At 40.4% G+C, this 21,173-nt stretch overlaps 1 protein-coding gene across 2 annotated transcripts; it reads right to left on the reverse strand.

Annotated features, from left to right (window-relative positions):
* Nucleotides 1-249: 249 nt before the first annotated feature.
* On the reverse strand, nt 250-14,793 carry clu (clusterin). 2 transcript variants are annotated; one of them, XM_071908700.2, is made up of 10 exons: nt 14,721-14,793; nt 8,545-8,703; nt 8,160-8,308; nt 7,906-8,076; nt 7,603-7,773; nt 6,637-6,898; nt 5,449-5,589; nt 2,356-2,582; nt 1,867-2,054; nt 250-1,091 (listed from the first exon to the last, which is right to left on the reverse strand). In XM_071908700.2, exons 2-10 carry the CDS (start codon nt 8,657-8,659, stop codon nt 1,079-1,081), a joined length of 1,437 nt encoding a protein of 478 aa, XP_071764801.2. In that variant the 5' UTR covers nt 8,660-8,703; nt 14,721-14,793; the 3' UTR covers nt 250-1,078. The 2 variants fall into 2 exon arrangements, with proteins under 2 accessions (XP_071764801.2, XP_071764802.2); XM_071908701.2 differs by lacking the exon at nt 14,721-14,793 and adding an exon at nt 11,033-11,050.
* Between the last annotated feature and the right edge of the window lie 6,380 nt (nt 14,794-21,173).

Consider the following 21,173-nt stretch of genomic DNA (forward strand, 5'->3'; position numbering starts at 1 on the left):
GTTAAAAGCAAAAAATGATTTCTTTAAACTTACAAATGAAACATGAATGTCAGATGCTTTTAAAGCGTGAAACATTTTTTTCTTCCATAGATGAGAAATGCTTTTCCTTACAAATGTGTTCATCACTGTAAAATGCTTAAGTCATGTTGCAAAAGAAGCTCAAAGTGATAGTGGTAAAGTAATAAACTTTTTTGCCCTGTAATGTATTTGAAACTGCAGTGTCTACAAAGAGGGCACAGAGACAGAGTATAGACTTGAGCAGGTTTTATTAATCTCTATGCATCGCTTCATTGCTAGGCTGTTGTACAGAGGGGCTCAAAGCAACGCTGAACAGTATCTAACACTCTCGGCTAGAGCAACTTTTCTTCTAGATTACAGCAACGCTTTCCCAACCTTTAGTCTCTAAAATCAGCAAACCAAATCAACCAACTGAGACCTCAAGAACTGACGGGGATATTAACTGTATCAGAGACCCATAGAGGAATAAGTCAGGTCAATAAAGTCATTGACAGCCTGAAGAAACGTGCTCAGATTTGGGTTTCCTACAAGCGTCTATGCAGCAAATCAATCTTTGTTCCATGGACTTGTGATGGAGCAAATTTGATTTTGATCTACATCTGGTGCAAAGGCCAAAAGTGGAGGACGAACACACTGGACTGTGTTTCCCAAAGCATGTGAGTTCCAACATCATCTCCATTAATCAACACTCAATCAAGCAAAGATCATTTTAGTGCTACAGTCCTTTTTTGCGAAAGCCCAGCTCGTCAGCTAGCCTACATACAGTGAGGACTTGGAAGTATAGGTATGGCTACATGTATTTCTTATCTTACAGCAGGACAAAGAGCTCTAGTGTGATGATATAAATCTCTGAGGTCAAACTGTTATGACTTGCAAAGGCAGGATCTAGAGGATTTACAACAGAATCAGTGGGTTGGCTATGGGGTTTTTCCAGGTGTGACAAGGAGTTGAAGCTTTTGCCGTGGGGGTGTCAGGGGGGTTTTCACTCAGATGATGATTAATCCAGAACATTCTCTTGTCAGCGGACAGTGCAGGTTGGGGTGAAAATTTAACGGTGGCTTTACTTCACCACTCTAGAGAAATAAAGAGAGAGACGGAAATCAGAATTAGCCAGCGCAGGTTCAACATCAACCCAAACAAGCACAACATGACATAACCAGGGCAAAAATATAAATGACTGTGCACATGTTTTTAGCTATCAAGTCACACAAACAATCTAAGGAGTGTACAAATCCCTTAGAAGGTAAGCTGAGGTGAATTCCCGTGAAGTGTGAAGCTTTGAAGGGGGTAAATATAACTTTAACCACTACTTCCTCATGGGATTGTGAAATCTAACCACACTGATTTGTACAGCAAGTGGGTCAAGGAAAATCCTAGGGGGACATTTTGAAAGCAGAGATTTCCGTTCTAAAATTCAAAACGACTGTCAACTGACTTGGCTTGGCCTCGCCAGTGTTAAAGGAAAAGGTTTTGGGACATTGGCCCATTGGTCAACTTAGCTGTTAAGTGTTGAGAACATAGTCACCAAAATCATCCATGTGTCTTCACTAGATCACTGGCACCAGTGCTCCAAGCTAACACTTTAGCATACAGTATGTTGAGTGATAGTAGGCGACTAGCATTATCTCCAAAGTGAGAAAATGAGAACTTGTAGCAGCTCTAATTGGTAAATCAACTTAAATCATATGTCTATCAGTTTAGTGTCAAATTTACCTGAAATATGATACAAAATAACATACTGTTTTGAACCACCAGGGAATCTAAATCCAACATCTTCGCTAAAGTGTTGGCATGGAGCACCAACGCAAGGGGCCAGCCTGCTGTACTGTTACTGGACAGTACACTCACACGGAGGTTTCCTTGTAGCGGTCGAGAGCCTCCTGGGCCACCACCTCCGAGAACTTGGGGTCGGACCAGGGGATGTCGCCCGGCACAGTGAAGGTCATGGGCGGAGAGTCAAAGAGCTGCACAGACACATTAGTGTCTCCTGCCGTCTTCTCTTCACCGGCTTTCTCCTCCTTGTCCCTGGAGATTACCTACAGGGTGGAGAGACATGTCATTTACTGCCAGGGTGGAGTTTCAATGGGTTTTTTTTATGTGTGGCCTCTGTATCTGCACATATGTATGTAGGGTGAGACCGATATATTGGTTTACCAATATTGGCTTTACCAATAGAACTTTAATACCCCCGTATTTGTTCTATTCTTACATGTATTTTATTTTTACCAGCTTCCCCACAGCAATCATTAAAGTTTCTAATCTAGAGAGATGGAGAGAGAAAAAGAAAGAGAGAGATTGAGGGACAGCTAAAGGATGTCGTCAAGTAGTCCTACGTACCGTCTGGACTTGGAAGATGCCGTCCTTGGTCTTGGTCTTGTTGGCCAGGGCCGACACCCAGCCGAACTGGCTGTTGAACAGGTCCAGGATGGCGGAGGTGTTGAGCATCTCTTGCTCGAACCTCTTCAGCAGGGTGCTGTACTCCTGGGTGAAGCGCTCGGCCAGGGCCAGAGCGTCCTCCAGCTCCGCCTTCAGGGGGCCCTGCAGGGGCCGCTTACCAGAGCAGTCTGGAGACAGGCAACATACAAACATCATCGTGTGTGTATCTCAAGTAGGGTTGGACAAATATATCAGTTGTCGGATATATTTCATTATTCTGGGTTTTAGTGTCCCATGGTGGTCTGAATGCTGTTTTAGATGCTTTTCCACCCTGACAAGAATCAAATTCTGGGAGAAACACTGAATACTTTAAAAAAAACTTTTGGCATGAAATGAAAAATGCTTAATATCCTCTCGGAAAAAAGGTTAGGCCTGCCTCACATTCATCAGGATATTTGAAAGCAGGGACTGTAACCACAGTATCCTTGATATTTCATTACTTTTTGGGACAGTACACAATAAGGAGAAACGGGAAAAATGTTCTGAATACAAATTTAATTTGAACTTCTTTGTATTTTCCTCATGTCACAAGTTAGTAGCTAATACTTCTTCCTGGGACTCCTTCCTGCAAAGTCTGTTCATGGCAGAGGAACAAAACACCGTTAACACAAATGAAGAGATGAAATAATTAAATTGCAGTCTCTCTGCATCTCCGATCATTAATATGAAGTGCTCCCAGTTTCCACATGATCATAAAACGTAACTGCATTACCGCAACACAAACATCTCCAGATTGCCGTTCGGAGCTGCAGCTGGGGTTTCTTGCCAGCTAACAGGATACCCAGTGCTTAATTTGTGCCGGATCCTCGCGGTTTTGGACTACCTGCATTCCGGTACTTATTTGTGTGGACCCGGCACCTCTGGTGGCATGAAAGTTTTTTTTTGTTTTGTTTTGTTTTTTTGTAATAATCCCAATAGTTGACTCTTCCTTTCCCCTCCCTTCCAAAAACCTAATTGGCTCATTACCATATGAAGACAGGTGATTACCATATTAGAAAGTAGCAGCAAGCGCATAGTAATCACGTGACGTCACATGAGTGAGCTGCTCTGCAGAGTGTGTTATGGTAAACTTCAGACATCGTCATGGCTAAAAGACAGTTGAATTTGCTGTCCATATGTTCGCTGTGTGGACTATTTTTGGAAAATTAGACAAGGTAAGCATGTTTTTTTTTTTTTTGTAAACGTGTTACAGTTCTCTGCTGGGACAATAACATCTAAATTCATATTTGCATAGATGAAAACAGAAATTATTCGAGTGCGGACCTGTAAGTCCCGCAGTTAAATATGTGGGCAATTGCGCATGTTATGTTGAGTGTCCAGAAATAATTGGTAATATAATTGGTTGAGTGAAGGGCTGTAAGCCACATCACTGTGGGCATTTCAAAACCAGCGCGGTCCAGCTGAGTGTCGCATGTAGGCCGACTTCTAGCTGCATGGCACGACCATGACACGTTTTACTGCTGTCATTTCATTATTCACTGACATTGTTTCCTACGTTTAAAATAGATACATGAAAGTATTTGTGTTGAATATTAATGCGTATACTCGAGCCAGAATTTGTCTGGTAAATGGTTGAAGCCATTACAGTTTCCTTGATGTGTTTATGTATGATTAGGATATCTCACAGCCATATGCGGGCATTTTTATGTTGTGCACAGTGCAGTTATATCTTTAGTCTACTACTTGAAGGGCAGGTTTGTAAAATCGGTTTGGACAAAATGAGCATTATGTAGCCTATACAATAATCAAATATTGTTATAGGTCAGCAGTAGTCGGAGGTCTAAGGTCATATAGTTGGTCATTTAATAATGTTTAGGCTGTTGGTCTACAGTAAGCTATATGGCTGTACTGAGCACACCGTGCCTCCAATGCGCTTGTTGTCTTGATATGTTCCGGAACCTTTTCCCTCCAGACCGACTCGCGGGAACACCGACCCCTTGGTGTTCCGGGACCTCATCATTTACAAATTAAGCACTGAGGATACAGCAAGAACTCATTGCAGCAATTTAACCTTTTGAACGGTCATTACCAGTCGTCTCATGTAACAAAGAGAAGAAGTGCTCTTTGAGTTTATTATGGGGGCGAGTGCAGACAGGTGAAGCTTCTCCAGCAGAGGAAAACTGAGATGCAGACAAGGATTCTGAGCACTAAACATGAACTACTGGCCAATACTGATGACAGATCAGATCCGTTGCTGCTTTAACTAAACAATACAGACTTAGACTGTTTATAATCAATATACTGTCCAGGAATGATTAAGAGATTATCTATCTTCTTCTATAAGAGATAGAGATCATCCAGTGTGTGAAAATGGATGACAAGTCACTCTGCTTTCATTTCTGACGTTCCATAACTAATATTTTGATTTTTACTTTTTTTTCCCCTCACTATTGCTGTTTCTCCTTTTTTCCAGTTTTTTCTTTTTGCTGCCCTTTTTGTTAAGCTAACTTCTTTTTTGAAAAGTGCTATATAAATAAAGACTGATATTATTCTTATTCTTATTCTTAGAGTAGTATTAATATAAGAATTAGTATAAGCATTATTATGTTGCACATGGCTCTGGCATATGATTTTTGTTTTGGGGATGTTCTCTGATACCGATAATCTATTTCAATAACACCAATAATCTATTTTCCTTCTTAATATTGAAAAGAAAAGGAACTGCACAAAACTCTCAGTATAAGGCAATTGTATATCTGTATTTAGCTGCATGCTGATGCTTAAACCCAACCAACATATGCCAACTGTAACATACCCTTCTTTTATCCATATTTACCCTGGCCTATGAGATTTTTTTTATCTATAATTTTTTTTTTCTTTTTTTTTTTTACAGAGCCTTGGTTATTTTGGGCCATTTCCATACTTTTCAGTGCTTTTCACTATCTTTGTACAAGCGAGGAACGTGTGCATGTGTGAGTTTTTGGTCCTCTGATGACCAGCCTTCCATTTCAGACTGAAACTGTCAGTCACAATATGAAAGGAGAATCATAATACCGATGTTCTGGATGTCTTTGCACTTCTGACACTCCTCTCGCAGCTTGATGCAGCCGGCCGAGTTGCGGCGGATCTCCCTGCAGGTCATCCTGCCGTCGCCGAACGGCTTGGTGATGACCACGTCCTCGTTCACACTGCCGTCTGCCACCACACACACACACACACACACACACACACGCACACACATACACACACACACACACACACACACACACACACACACACACACACACACACACACACACAGCACAAAACACACACAGCACAAAACACACAGGTCAGACCGGATCTGGACAAACACTGGAAGAGAAAGTTTGTATTTACACAGCAAACATTCTGACGTTGAAGAGATGTTGATACAATGTTGAAAACCTGTGTAACTGCAAAAAAATTAATATCTTTCTATCAGTTCAAAACAGTTTCCAAAGCTGTTTTGATAGGTACCTTTATCATGCCGCAATATCATATACCATACATGTTCTGTCAAATGCTTGCTGCTTTTATTTTATGCTTTTATTTTATTATAAGTATACATATATGAATTTGCAGCTAACTTAAAAAACACTGACCTTCCTTTGTCATTGTTCATAATCCAGTCAGAATTTCAGAATACAACAATCCAACAATTTCATAATCCAATGATCATAATTTCGTAATTGGACTGGAAATATGCACAGACATATGAGGAGCCCAGCCCAGCACTGATGAGCGAATCTGACAAAGCAGCAATGTAAAACTGCTCCAAATGTTTTTTAATTGCATTATGAAAATTAAAAATCTATGGCTGCGGCCAACCTACAGCTTTTTATTCTTTTTATTGCACTTTGCCAGGACTTCTAAGACCTACAGCTGTGCAAATTGATCACATGACTGGAAATATGCAAATGAGGAGTTGTCATGTTTACCTGAGAAAGATCTACGTTCGATTAAAATGCTGGCGGTGAGTTTTTGTCATAATAAATAATGAAAAACTAATGAATAGAGTGTGAGATTTATCAATTTTCTGCTGACTCAGTCTTGACCCAGCTCTTAGACTGGATGTACATACGAATCACTGGTATTCACTAGAGAACTGAAAACATATCTGGACCATATTGGATTGATCTTTTTTTTTCTCTTGTCTTTTTTTGCAGCATTTTGAATATTGGACTGATAGTGAATAAACTCAGGAAAGCCCAGAAAGCGCACCCTCAGCAGTAGGGCCGTCCATGTCGGAGTCCATGTCCATCATGGAGCTCATGGAGCCGAACAGGTTCCGGGCCATGCCCATCATGGGGAGGAACATGCTCTGGAAGCCGTGGAACTCGGGCTCGTGGAAGGGCGAGCGGGCCACGCGGCTCGGCCGGTCCTGGAGGCCCCCGTGGGCGCCGGGCGCCGGTCCCCACAGGCTGGGCATGCGGAAGGGGCCGGGGAACATCGGAGGGTGGAGGGAGCGCATGTGATCGAACACCTGAGAGAGACAGAGGGAAAACAGAGAGAGAGTCGGTGCTGTTGTACCTGTCGTACCTCTGCAGGGATGATGGGAAGCGACCAAATGTCCTCACAGGGATAGAAAGATGAGGAAAGTGGGGATGGAAATATGTACTGGAAAAGAGTAAATTCAGGCAACACTTGCAGTACTGAGAACTTCATATTTATTAACTGCAGGGTTTGGGCCATTCATGAATCGAACAGAGAATGCATGGTAAATTCCAATTCAATTCCTGGACTTGGAATTGGAATTATACCCAGCTCTAAGGAAACAGAACTGGAATTGAATTGGAACGACAGGAAACATAGTTGAATTCCATTAAATTCCATGAAATGCCACTTCTAAGAGAGATTGTCTTGACTTATAAAATAAACATTATGAATCAAATAAAAGAGAATCCAACCAATCAAATACATTCGAATACCACCTGAAAGGTCCCTTTAACATTCTATGATATTCAGTATTGATAATATATAACACTATCTCAGATAGTGGTAAGAAAAAACAAAAAAACATGGAATTTCACAGAATTTCACTGAAATTCCAGTTAAATTCCAATTCCGTTTCTCTGGGTTTTTTCCAATTCCAATTCCTCAGTTGAATTGAAATTGATGAGTTCATCCATGAATTGACCCCAACCCTGGTCCACTGTTTATCCCCATGGTATACATATACACTAGTACCTTCATACTGTCCAAGAAGATGTTGTCCACGCTGTCGGACACCTCTGAGTATCGCTCCTCCAGGTTCTGGAAGTACTCGTTCTGCCGCTGCCCCTCCCTCTCCAGAACATCCATGTTCTCCCCGTTGATCCAGATGGAGAAGGGAGAGGTTCTGTTCAGCACCTCCTCCAGCTGGAGAGGAGAGGAGAAAAAAAGACCTCATCCTCATGTTTCAAATGCTGGAAAGGGGGGACAATGAGGAGGAAGAACAACAACGACAACTGAGTTCCATCCAATGTGTTTGTGTGTGTGGGATCTCCTGACCTGGCGTCCCACCAGTCCGGAGCCGCTGCTGCAGGTTTTGGAGTAGAACTTGATGCAGGTGTTCTTCAGGCAGGGCTTGCACTCCTCCCACAGAGCCTGCATGGTCTCGTTGCACACCTCCTCCTCCTGCTCCAGCTCGGCCTCCATCTGCTGGGCCGTACGCATCGCCTCCTGCATTCAGACAGAGACGGCATCTTTAAAGACCCAGTTCTTCTTCTTCTGTGGATTCCAGACAAAGCGCAGAGCGTCCCTACCTCCTTCTGCAGCTTGGTCTTCTCCAGCGCGCTGAGGAACTTCTGGTGGTCCTCGGACGACTTCTCCATCACGCTCTTCATCTCCTTCACGCCGTTGATGGCGTTCTCGATCTGCTGGTCCAGGTACTTCTCTCCCAGCAGTGAGATCTCTGTGAAGAAACGTGGATAGTGTGTTTGTGAACTGTGTGTATTTTTTTCCCGGATTTTTGTCTGCATGTATTTTCAGATTTTTCGTCTTCTTTCAAGCGTGTTCTGCTGCTGTTATCTTTCACACCACGCACACATGCTGTAATTTATACATTTTCAGACTTTTCATTTCTACTTCACAAGTTTGCTGATAGGCAATCCCGCCCTAATAGACCCAGAGACGTGCACTGAGACTTACGGCTGAGGTCTTCCTTAGAGGGAATGACCATGCAGTTGGCTGAGGCCAGCAGAAGAGCCACCACAGCCAGAGACTTTGGCACCTTCTTCTTCATCATCATGATCATCATCAACATCCTCTCTGACGCTCACGGGGCCAGCAGGCGATGAAGAACAAAACCTGGGAAAACAACACAGATCAGTTCCCTTCAGCACCTAAAGAAGCACCAAACTATTCAGGGTCCAACAGTTTTATGTTTTAAGTTATGTGCAGAAAAACAAATGGCTGTATATTAGGGGTAAACCAATATATTGGCCTTTTATTAAAAATCAGATATCAGTCAGTCAGTTGTTTGATTACATATTTAATGTATAATGCATCAATACTACACTGGTTGTCTATGGGAACCTTAACCTGAATGTCCTTGTGGGTTAGCATATATAGGTAAAACTAAACGGGAGTTTAAAACTATGATTTGACGATGATGAAAAATCCCCGCTGGCCAGACAATTCAATTCAGCTGGCCATGATATATGTTCCCTTAAATTTCAAGGTATAGAAATGGTACATCCTTTTAAAAGGGGTGGTGATAGGGACAGATTTCTGTTACAGAGGGAAGCATATTGGATTCACACATTACAAACTGAGAGCCCAAAGGGTTTGAACGAAGAACTACTGTTGGGTTGCTTCGTATAATCTATCGGGGTCCCTACTATATTAGGATTCCATATTTAGATTGTGTAGATTTATTCGTTCTTGTCATTTATTCTTGACATTATGTCTACGATATTTTACTGTGCTCTCTTGAAAGGATTCATGCTAGTTGACAGGGTCATATAGCCTTTAATTAGTTTCCTTTTACATGCTATTTATCTTTACTATATTTTGTATAAGTATTTAGTCTTGACATTTTTTCCATGATATTTTTTTCTATATACTCTTGAAAGGGTTCAAACTATTTAACGGGGGCATATTGCTCTTAATTAAAACTTTACATGCTATTTGTCCTTGCTATAATTGGATTCTTTATATGTATTTAGTGGATTACTATTTTTCCTCTATCGCGGCTCATATACAATGTGAATGTATGTTCATACAGTATGAAGGTTATTTCTTTATAATGTTTTTGATGCTGTCTTGAAAAATTCAAACTATTTGGGCTAACAGGGTCATATAGCTCTTAATTTATTTCTTTTTACAGGCTATGTGTCCCCATTATAGACATATCCTGTTTCAGAGTTGTTTCAGAGTTTTTTCTATTAACTGAGTAGTTTGAGCCCTCTATTTACATAGAGCATTCATTAGTCGGCAATTGTTTTTTTATTTATGTGCATCTTCATTTATTAATCTGGTTTGTATAGCTCTTTTTATATAGTCTCTTGCTATATGTTTCCGGTCTTGGGCATTCAGTTTTATATATTCATTACTTTTCAGCTTGTGACACCAGTCATTGTTTTTTCTGATTATTGTGGTCACACCTCCTTCATTAGGAGAGGCCGTATCTGGGCGGTTCATTCACAGATGGATCCTATTATGCAATTAAATATTCTCTTTTCTGGTTGGTGTTTGAACCACACCTGTCTATATAAATTATGCTGATGATGGCTTCTAGCTGATACGCGTTCGTTTTTGCCCATAATAAATAAGAAGACTATTGTTCTGTGAGTGCCAGTGTTCTGTTTGTTTTTTTTAACCTTAACCTGAAACCTGAATCTGAATTCTGATCAGATTCCACAAAAGTATGCATGAATATGTCTTACTATTCTCATTATTTTCCATTGTTTCAATAGAGAGTTTTAGTGTCCCATGATGGTCTAAATGCTGTTTCAGAGGCTTTTCCACCCTGACAAGAATACAATTCTGGGGGAAACACTTGATTTTTTGGATTCTTTGTATCACAAAAATTGTCAAATTTAAAGATATTGAATATACAAAAACCCATATAAGTCGAACCCTAGCTTCTGATCCCTGTCTCCTGACAATCTGTAGTGTTGTTGTAATGCCACTCCACCACCACTAGAGGGCGATATGGATCCTCACAATCCAGACAGGGACCTACGCAGCAGAATATGACCGCGCTTGCTCGGCTGTTTTCCACCCTTACACAGCATAACATAAAAATAACAATAACAATCAATACACATTTATAATTCATCAAAGGCAGCGGTTCATGTTACTAGTTTATCAGGGTGAAGTTGCCCAGGAAGTGATGCCTTCTCTATGTATCAGTTTCTACAGTTCCCTTTCCTATTCATAAAGCCTTAGTAGGGATATTATTAAAAAACTGACCTCAGATCAGTGTTTTGGGTGAGTTTGACCCACTGTGCCTTATAAAGGCATCAGCAGGCTCTTCCTGTGTTTACCCATTTCTCTGACGTATGATTGGTCAGCTGCCCCTATATTCAACAATGACACATTCAACAGACCGTGATTGTAGCTCTTGCTTTCTTTCTCACACACACACACACACACACACACACACACATGGTCATCTGACAGATGAACTCACAGTCTAATCTCTGTTGATTATTTCTGCAGCAGCCGACCCTAATCCCCCCTTCTCCTCCAAACACACAGCATGGGATTCTAAATGCATCAGTCGTTCAGCCATTGTCAGACTGAGAAGTAACACTGTTGTAACTCATTCCTGAAGACTGTATGAATGTGAAGCAGGGTGTTGCTGGAAAAGTGAGAGGATGGAGCTCAGTCACCCTGGATACGTGTTAAGAAATATACTGTCCCAGTTTTCAGTGCCAGTTGTTTTGATCATGATTTCATTGTCAGGGTTAAGAAAATACCTCCTAGATTGAAACTGTATTCAACTGTTTAAGGAGTATTATGAATGTTGGAAGTCTATTTGATCTGACTACTATTTGACAGTTATAGATATTACTTCTGACATTAAAATAGGCCCATACCTCCACAATCATTGTGGTGAAAGTGTTTTTTAAAGAAAAGTGTTTTTTAAAGAAATTGATCAACCTGTTAAGTGATGAGAACAGAGACACCAAAATCATCCATGTGTCCCTGGTACATCAATGGCTCTGGTGCTCCATGCTAACACTTTAGCATACACTATGATGAGTGATAGTAGGCCAGTTAGCATTATCTCAAAAGTGAGGAAATGGGAACACTTTAGTGTTAGCATGGAGCACCAGATCCAATGATCTACTGGGGACACATGGATGATTTTGATAATAATAATAATAATAAGTTTATTTATATAGCACCTTTCAGGAACAGACGTCACAAAGTGCTTCACAATAAAACAAAGAAAGCAAAATAATAAACAGAGCAACAGACATTAAATGCAGACATCCAGCTAAAAACATAAGACATCACAAAAATGGATAAAGAAAAATGAAACAAAAGCAAGTCTAAACAAATGGGTCTTGAGCTGCTTTTTAAAAGTGTCCACAGTGTCCACAGATCTTAAGTCCAGTGGGAGAGAGTTCCAAAGTTTAGGAGCTACAACCTCAAAAGCACAGTCACCCTTTGTCTTAAGCCTGGAGCGAGGAACAACCAACAAACCCTGATCAGGACCTCAGAGTCCTACTGGTAATATAAGGCTGCAGTAGCTCCTTAATGTAAGCAGGTGCCTGATCATGCAAGGCTCTGAACGTGATTACAAGAATCTTGAACTGGATTCTGAATTTGATGGGAAGCCAGTGTAAAGACATCAGGATTGGTGTTACATGAGACCTTTTGGATGTGTATGTGTATGTTTGATGTGTATGTTCTCATCACTTAACAGGTAATTTGACCAACAGGACAATTACCCCCCAAAAATGGTATATTCCTTTAATCTGCAGTCAAAATCATGCACATGTTCCTTCCACTGTTCCAAAGCCAGTGGGACTCAACTCCCGCTGAGGAAAGAAAATGTCCCACTTTCTTCTAAATGTGGGTGTTCAGGCCTGCAGCCGCTTATACAATGAGGTTATTTTACATGTGACAATAGCTGGCAATCCTCTCGCTTAATTCTAACATGCCAGTTAATGGGAGATTTGTAAACAGGGTGAGAATGCCTGTAGCAATTTAATGAGCACAAATAAATGAGTAAGCCTTGGAGAGAGGGGAAAAAGTGAGTAATGCTTTAGAGGAGAGAAAAGAGAGAGAGAGAGAGAGAGAGAGAGAGAGAGAAAGAGAGAGAGAGAGAGAGAGAGAGAGAGAGTTTGCAGAGGCCCAGCTCTTTGCTTAATTCCAGCAGCAGGGATCCTGGTTACACAACTATAAAAATGCATCGTCCTGCACTCCAGATGTTGTCTATGGGACACTGGAAGGCCTTCCAGAAAGTTCACTTAGTCTCATGAGGTGAAATACAATGAGGTGCAATACAATGCAGAGCAGATATTTTTTCTGGCGAGCATCACCATGTGCTGATATGCCTAAGAGACTTTAGGATTTTCATTAAGTCCTTAATGAACTGTCTGAACTAACTGTGGTAGTAACCTTTATAGACCATAAGGAAGATAGTTTTCACTGCTGTTGTATTGGAAAATTGCTTTATCCATTTCACATTTCATTATAATTCAAATTGCTTGGAAGCTGGAAGTTCAAATTGCTGTTGGAAGCATTTTGCTAGCTAATAGAAGATGATGTTTGCTGTTAAAGTAATATCGCGCAACATTTTCATAAAAATAAATGTCTGTGATTCAACCTACAGACAGTTCATGAAAGCTTCTACATTTGCTGTTCTAAAAACCTGGACTCTTTCTCAATACATGTTCTCCATGACACTTTTTACATAATAGTTAAAAGTGGTAAAATTGACACTTTAAGTTATAATAGTGAGCTATTATTGATGATTATATATATATATGATGATTATATATATATATATTATATATATATATATATATATATATATATATATATATATTTATATATATATATAATCAAAGAGAGAGAGAGAGAGATTTTATATATTTATGTTATATATTTATGTTTTCATTGCTGACAGCTGACAAGCATGTAACTAGTGCTAAATGCGTACTTGTTTACTGTGCAGCCTATGCATTATTGTCTGTGGCTGAGCTATTAAAACTAGCTCTTGAGTTTCAAATCTGGTACTGTTGGTATCCAGATGTTAAAACACATACAAAGTCCCCACAATAGAGTTCAAAAACAGGACTGATGTCTGCATATTACAAGGGATTTGTCTGCAAAGCCTAAAACTGATGGAGACAAACAGTGCAGCAGGGGTCAGAAACTGTCCCTGATCACAGTTGATTACTTCTGCTGCTGTCTCTGTCCGTCCTTCTCTCTGTTACACTCAAACCTGCACAAACAACTATTTCCCAAAGCTAGAACTGAAAGGAACAAGGAACCAATCTGTGATACCATCTCTGCCCCATTTACGGTAAATTGGAGGCTGGTATCCTGGGACTCATTTTTACATCTGTTTGGGATTTTCCACCTGAATGACCCATATCACATGGTTATGCTGAAATAACAGTCAGTTCTGAACCAGAAAATGTATTAATATCCCTAGAAAATCAGTTTGGGTACAGTCATTTTACGGTTCATTGTAGTCTGGAAGAAATTTGCTCCTGTATTAAAATTGAATATCTATGATTATGAATACCACGTTTGGATTCTGTTTGCTTATGATGTTTTTTTTTCTTAAAGTATCTTTCCTACTGAGGCAATAAATTGTCTTCTGTTTTGTAAAGCAAGTAAAGTGTTTATTTTCTTATTTTCCAGTGACCGTTGCCCTGGATAGGTTTAAAAGCCTTAAAGTGTGCTGAGGTGAACCACATGATGCCGTCAGTGCTAATCCAGTTGTTTGGATCCAGGGATGGAGGTCACACCCATGAGAGAGCAATACAAACAGTCACCCCTCCAGCCATGAGGTCAGCATTTCTGCACAGTCAGAAACAATTACAGTGACCCAAATAATTAAGGAACATTGGGCTATATAATAAAAGTTATATTGTTTATAATTTGACATTCATCTTATAAATTCCACCTGGAAAACTGAGTTATTTTATTGCATTTGGAGCCTTTTCTATTCTGTTCTGCTCTGTTCAAGCTGCCTTATGAGAGAATATTATAATCATAAAGATATATTGTGCTTTATCATATCATATTATATTATTACATTGTAATAGTCTTTTCTCTGAGCATCTGTGAATCTTATGGAGACCAAACCGAGCAGCGGAGCGCCTGCAAATAAAAGCCCGAGTGTGACTCACCTCTCTGCGGGTCCAGAGTCTCCAGAGCGGCTGAAGCTGCTGCAGCGCCGTCCCGCTGATATTTATACCAGCGGATAACGGGGGAAGGTGTCGACTTGTGATTCACTGGCTGAGTATGCCGCCAGTGTCAAGCTAGCCGCGATATTACACACCGCTTCCGGTCTCAAGATTCAAAATAAAAGCCCTCGTTGACGCACTTTTCTTTCGACGGTTTTTGAGTAACTTAGGCTAACACAAGCTATCTCTATAAATACGGAGCTGCCCTGTAGGTGAAATTATGTATTTGGCAGGTATTAACTCGTGCGCATGACGCCATATATAAAACACTTAACTTGTATTAAAAGCTTGCGAATGGATTCAAACCTAACAAATTATAATATAGAGCTATTTTTGGGACATAGCCGATACAAATCCTTTATAATCTCTATAACATCCCTCCAGTCTGCATACTGACGACAGTACCCATTAACTCTCAATATCCTTGTCAATAGTTTCTTACCATATTATGCATCCTTCGTGAATAGGCCTATGTGATTTTTTTTTTTTTAAATTAGGCTATTTAATTTGTTCACAGGAATTGTGTGTATAGAGTTAATAATTAAAGAGGGTAAGCTACAAATAAACCAAAACCAGTGAACAATATCTATCACATGCACTTCATTTAAACAAGGGAACGAGGTCTGTCTCATTTGCACACTCACTCCTTTTCTAATAAACTCTTTCACCAGGAAATCATCATCTTGCACCATAATACATAATACACATAATAATCAGTATACAGCTGTAGTTAACTAGGCCTAGATATTACTTATAGCTATAGTTATCGGCTACATAAACCAGTAATTCCACAAAGTACAGATTTTTTTGTTGTTCCGCACCCATTGCGTGCTTATTCTTTGCTCCCCCCACCCCGACAAATTGTATGCTTTTATTTTGAAGGCAGAATCGCTCATCTTCCGGTGTTATCCTGGTTAACACTGTCTAGCTTGATGCTCCTGAAGCTGAGGACCTTTCCAGAAGTTGTGTAATTTATGGGCAGCTTTCAGAGCTGCAGAGCCGAGGGACAACCACAAGAGGGCGCTTTGATTCAGCTAGTGGATGAGGTCTCTCCCTAAAGCCAATAACTTTACTGCCATGGCTGTTTATCAGAAACAATATTTGCCAAAGCAGCTTACAAAACGTACATTTTCAAAAACCAACACAAACAAAATTATATATTCAGACCTTATTGAGATGATTATTTGGGTTGACATAATCAGAAATATCTATAACAATGTAAAACAGTTCCAAAGTTCACAATGTAGTTATGCAAATCATTCAAACGCCAGTAAGGTAGGCCTATATTGGGGCATATTGGTTATTGTAATAATGATTATGTGTGTGTGTGTGTGTGTGTGTGTGTGTGTGTGTGTGTGTGTGTGTGTGTGTGTGCTCTAAACCATATTAAATGTTAGCATGGAGTTAAATGTAAAAGTTTACCCTACCCCTTGTGTGTGTGCTTGTGTGTGTATGGGTGTGCATATGTGTCTGTGTTTATATATACTGTATGTGTGTGTATGTGTGTGTCTTGCTTCACCCTGCTGAAAAATATTCCTATAGGCCCTTATAGTGTGTATGTGGTACACAATAAGAAAGAGACCATATCATACTTTATGGTATATTACTATAATATTCCTATAGAATATGATGTGTAGTTTATAGTTCTGCTGCGGATTATCAGGATTACCAGTTCTTTGTTGTAAGTGCAGAGATAGAAAGTGAGTAGCAGGGTGGTGTGAACCAAGCTGGATGTAAACAGCCTGAGGGATGAAGTCATCATCTACTTTTTGTTTTTCTTTTTCCCATTTCCATAAAACAAAGGAACACCCAGGCTGGAGGCGGGCCAGAGAGTCCGGGCCTGGGCAGGTCCAAGCCAGTCGAAGTCCAAAAAGCAGCAGGTTTGGCTCAGACTGTTTTGCCTTTAAGGCACCAGAAGAAGAAGAAGAAGAAAACACACAGTACCTGTACACACATGCAGCTTACCGTAATGCTGAGTGTGTGTTATGAGGCTTTTGGGAACATAGAACGACAGGGGGAGGACCGTAAAAAACCCTGCAGGGTGAAAAAACACACACACACACACACACACACACACACACGCAACAAGTACACATGCATGCATGCACACACACACATGCACCAGAGCATTGTAAAAGTGATACAAAGAAGTACAAAAAAAAGAGAGTGAGAGAGTGAAAAAGAGAAAATTAGTGTGTGTGTGTGTATGCATGCAACCAGGTGTTGTGTGTATTGTATTGAGTGTATGTGTGTGTATGTGTATGCGCAATTACACACATACACTTTATAGGGCTTAATACAGGAATGAATCGTAAACAATAAAAAAAAAAGAACATGTGGCTCATGTGACTCTAACATAACCACTATTTTAGGGGACTGTTCTTCCAGTAAATCACACGCACACACACACACACACACACCTACACACACGCACACACATGCACACACACACACACACACACACACATAGATTCCTTAATGCTGTGTCTTTCTGCAGACGCCATCTGCTGTTTAAAGGTCAGGGTCCCAGGAAAAAATATTATTGCATGAATTCTACAGTGGCTTGTGCAATAAAACAGAATAGTGACATGTAACTATATTTTAGGTTTTCATGTCACAGACCCCCAAATAGACCCACAATAGAGCCACAGAACCCCCATTTGATAAGAGTTTGTCCCAGTGACCCAAATGGGAAGATTTTTATTATTGCTAATGACAACATTTTCATTTTTGGGTGAACTATTCCTTTAATGAGTCAGTTGACCAATAGCACAATTCCCCCAAAAACTGGTGTATCCCTTTAAGGCTAAAAAGGAAAAAAGATGTATTACAGTAATATTAGACATTTAATGAAACATATAGGTCCAAAACAGTGAGAAAAAGAAAAACCGCACAGTACTTTTATTAACAGTTAGTTATCAATAAATCAACAGTCTCTCTCGGTGTACCAATTCCTAGTGTGTGTGTGTGTGTGTGTGTGTGTACAAAATGTGCACAAGGCTCTTTTGACTCCTATTAGTGCATGAATTCACTGGATCTGTCTGTCTTCTCCCTCAGTGTAAAAGCCCAGTGTGACACTAGGTGGCAGGAACTCCATTCTTGTCAAGTCTCCTCCTTCAAAGTCTTCACAGTTCAGCTGTTTACTCGGTTAATTATGTGTTCACAGGTTCTGTCTGCACAAACCACCAGGCCAATTTCCCGCTACTTGTAAACACGCTGGTAAACTTGAGTCTTACTCTGAATAACATGGACTGTTTTTGAGGGTGTCGAGGCTGTGACATGTCAAAATTAAACGTTTTTTTTTATTATTATTGTACTAACACATCCAGAAATCTCAAAAATAATCTTTAAAGTTTGATTTCAGTCTTTACCTTAGTTTTTGAGAATAGTTCTGGAGTCTGGTGTCTTCCTCTTCTATCTTTCTACTTGGAGTAATTTCTTAAAGATGATTAAATCATAAAAAGAAACATTATATTTAAATGTCTAATACAAATATAGAAGATGCAGTCTATGAAACTGTTAGTATTTAAAAGGTTTAATTCTGAAATGCTGCAAATCCATTTGGGTTTAAAATGATGATCTGATGTTCATTGCTCAGTATGTCAAATTACAACTGATTATGTGTCTTCTTCAAAGTAACATCAACTCTTAATTCACTCATCGCTTCAATGATAATTCATAGTGAGCTGTTTCTTTCATCCTGTCACATGATGGATATCCCATTTTGTTCAGTTTGTCACCCAAGGACTTCATTTATCCTTTCAAAATTCCAGAATTTGTTGTAATGAATCATTTTCCGAGACTAGATGCTACTTTTTCCAGATGGTGGATCTCATTTTTGGAACATAACACTTCTTATGATCTTTGATTATGACAAAGGAGGTGAACTGCTCTTTGATCAGCACTTATAATTTACAGTAAGATCATTTCTGACAATTTTAATGCCCAAAAATCCCCAAATTACAAGTAGCAAGTGTTTACCTCAGAACTTTATTCTTGTCAGGGTGGGAAAAGCCTCTGAATCAGCATTTAGACCATCACGGGACACTAAAATAATACTAATGCATTTTTTTTAGGTGGGTCAGCAGCTCCTTAAGGCAGAGTGAGGCAGGTTTTACAGCTTTTCCTATTACTTTAATAGAAATGTATCAACTTCTTCTATCTTTTTTCTCCAATCTTCAGGATGTGCATGCTGCGACTTCCACAGCGTACACAGTGTGTATATCACACTGTAGCTGCACTGTGACTGGGGGTCCAAACACATGAAGTCTATCTGAGCCTGTTTACAACGTCGCACTGGACCTATCTGCATAAAATAAACCATATTTACCAGAACATATGTATGGAGCAAATGAGGGCGGAGGGAAAGAGGGAGAAACAAAAAGCGAGCGAGGACACTTCTCAACTCTCTCCAAAGATGGCCCCCACATGTGAAATCCCAGCCAGCCATGACACCGCTTCCCCCATTAATCACTGACTTGGCTATTTATGTGACGGCAGCTTTAGTTGATTTAATCTATTAAACAAAAGGCCTGAATGCTGCATGGAAATAGGACAGTATTTATATCACAGCGACAATGCGGTGAGGACGGCTTATTGTACATATCTCTCCCTCTCTTTACAGCCAATCCCCCCCCCCCCCCCCCCCTCTCTTTTCCATTCCCCCCCCCCCCCCCCCCCGCCTCTATTTCTGGAGTCTTGTTCGCTCCGCATACTCTGGACGGGGCGCTTTATCGAACCAAGATGGATCCGGTTTCAGGAGAAACAAATTGCCGTCAGAAGTCAGTCCAGAGGATGGGATTCTTGGAGCATCTTGCAGTGTTTATCCCCGTGTTGATTTACAGACTGTGCGCACTGCGTAGCCAAGGTCACACACACACACACACATACACACACACTAATATATCAAGGTATCACAATTAATTTGACATATTGATGTTTAAAAATGCAACTTGAATTCGATTTTAACATAACACAGGCCACAAATACAAATGCGATTCAAAATTTTCTACTCCTCCAAAGTATGTTCAACTTAGGGAGGATGACTCAGGGACTTCTGCTGCTAACCAGACCTGGTATGACTAGGCTAAATCGATCAGTGGAAACTTCTGTTTTGTTCCACTGACTCTGTGTGTGTGTGTGTGTGTGTGTGTGTCCGTATGGTTGACAGAGTCTGCTGTGGTGTGTGTGCACCCTGTGCTAAGCTGCCGCAGCGTCCAATCTGCCAACTAGTGAAGTGAAACCATCTAGCTGTGCTGCCAATACTCATACGGTGCCATGCATTTCAATAAGCGGGGAATGGGTAATACACACACCCACATGCACACACACACACGCAAAGAGAGCCATTCTCTTGGCTTAATTGTAATATGAATCATGATTATCACCAGGCTTAATTGGTCCCATTGATGGCATTGCACGTAACGTTGTAACGTAACGTTCGGATGATTCTGGTATCAATTTAGAGAATATGGTGTGTTTCCGTGTGTGTGAGTGTATGTGTTGGAATGTGCATGAACTGATTAAGAAACTTCAAGTTGTAATCAAAGCCCGGTGCCTTGGTGATCAAAGACCAGCTGACTGACACCGGTTATTACGTTACCTAATGGAGTCCTCATTTCCACTACCTTGCAATCAGGGCTGTAATGACATTCCTCTCTTTATTCTAGACGGGAAGAAGAGGAGAGAGAGGGAAGTGTGACTTTGTGGCAGGAGATGGATTCAAACCCATTCAGGAGTGTAGGGATAATACCCAAGTGGGCGATGTTTACTGTGATTATGGTTGTGATGCAATGGGAAAGAAGTTGGCGGCACCGAAGTACCTATAATCACAGCAAAGACCGTCCTAAAGCATATCATGGCTTTTATACAATACTTACCAATGCATATGCACTAAGTGAAAAGCTCTCTTCAAAGTAGTGTACATACATAAGAATAAAAAACAAGAGAAAACAAGAAGATCGCTAACTAACTCCCTGGTTACCACAAGAGTTAGGTGGGCCAAGCTTAATGGGATTTTTCAGAAATGGGATGAAACTACCGTTGAGTAACAGTAAACAGATGATTTCCTGGCTGAACACACTGCTAATGTTATCCTGGCCGGTGCCCAACAACAAGCACAACTCATTATCCTAAGAAGACATAAATTTGCCTTGTTGATGCATAAATACTGAAGCAACAGCAATTGAAGCATCGCACGACTTTGTCAACTCAAGAAATAAGTTGCAGATCTTACAGTTTTACTTCGTTGTCACTTTATTACTGTTATATGATCTAAAGGGAACACCTTCAGTTTAAAGGTCCCATATGGTGTAAAACAGGATTTCCCCTGCGTCTTTGATTATAAAGGAGTTGGATGGTCTATCTAAACATGGTGAAAGTATCAAAACGCACGGT

This window comes from Centroberyx gerrardi, chromosome 18 (assembly GCF_048128805.1).
Source record: "Centroberyx gerrardi isolate f3 chromosome 18, fCenGer3.hap1.cur.20231027, whole genome shotgun sequence".
In the NCBI taxonomy this organism is placed as follows: Eukaryota; Metazoa; Chordata; class Actinopteri; order Beryciformes; family Berycidae; genus Centroberyx; species Centroberyx gerrardi.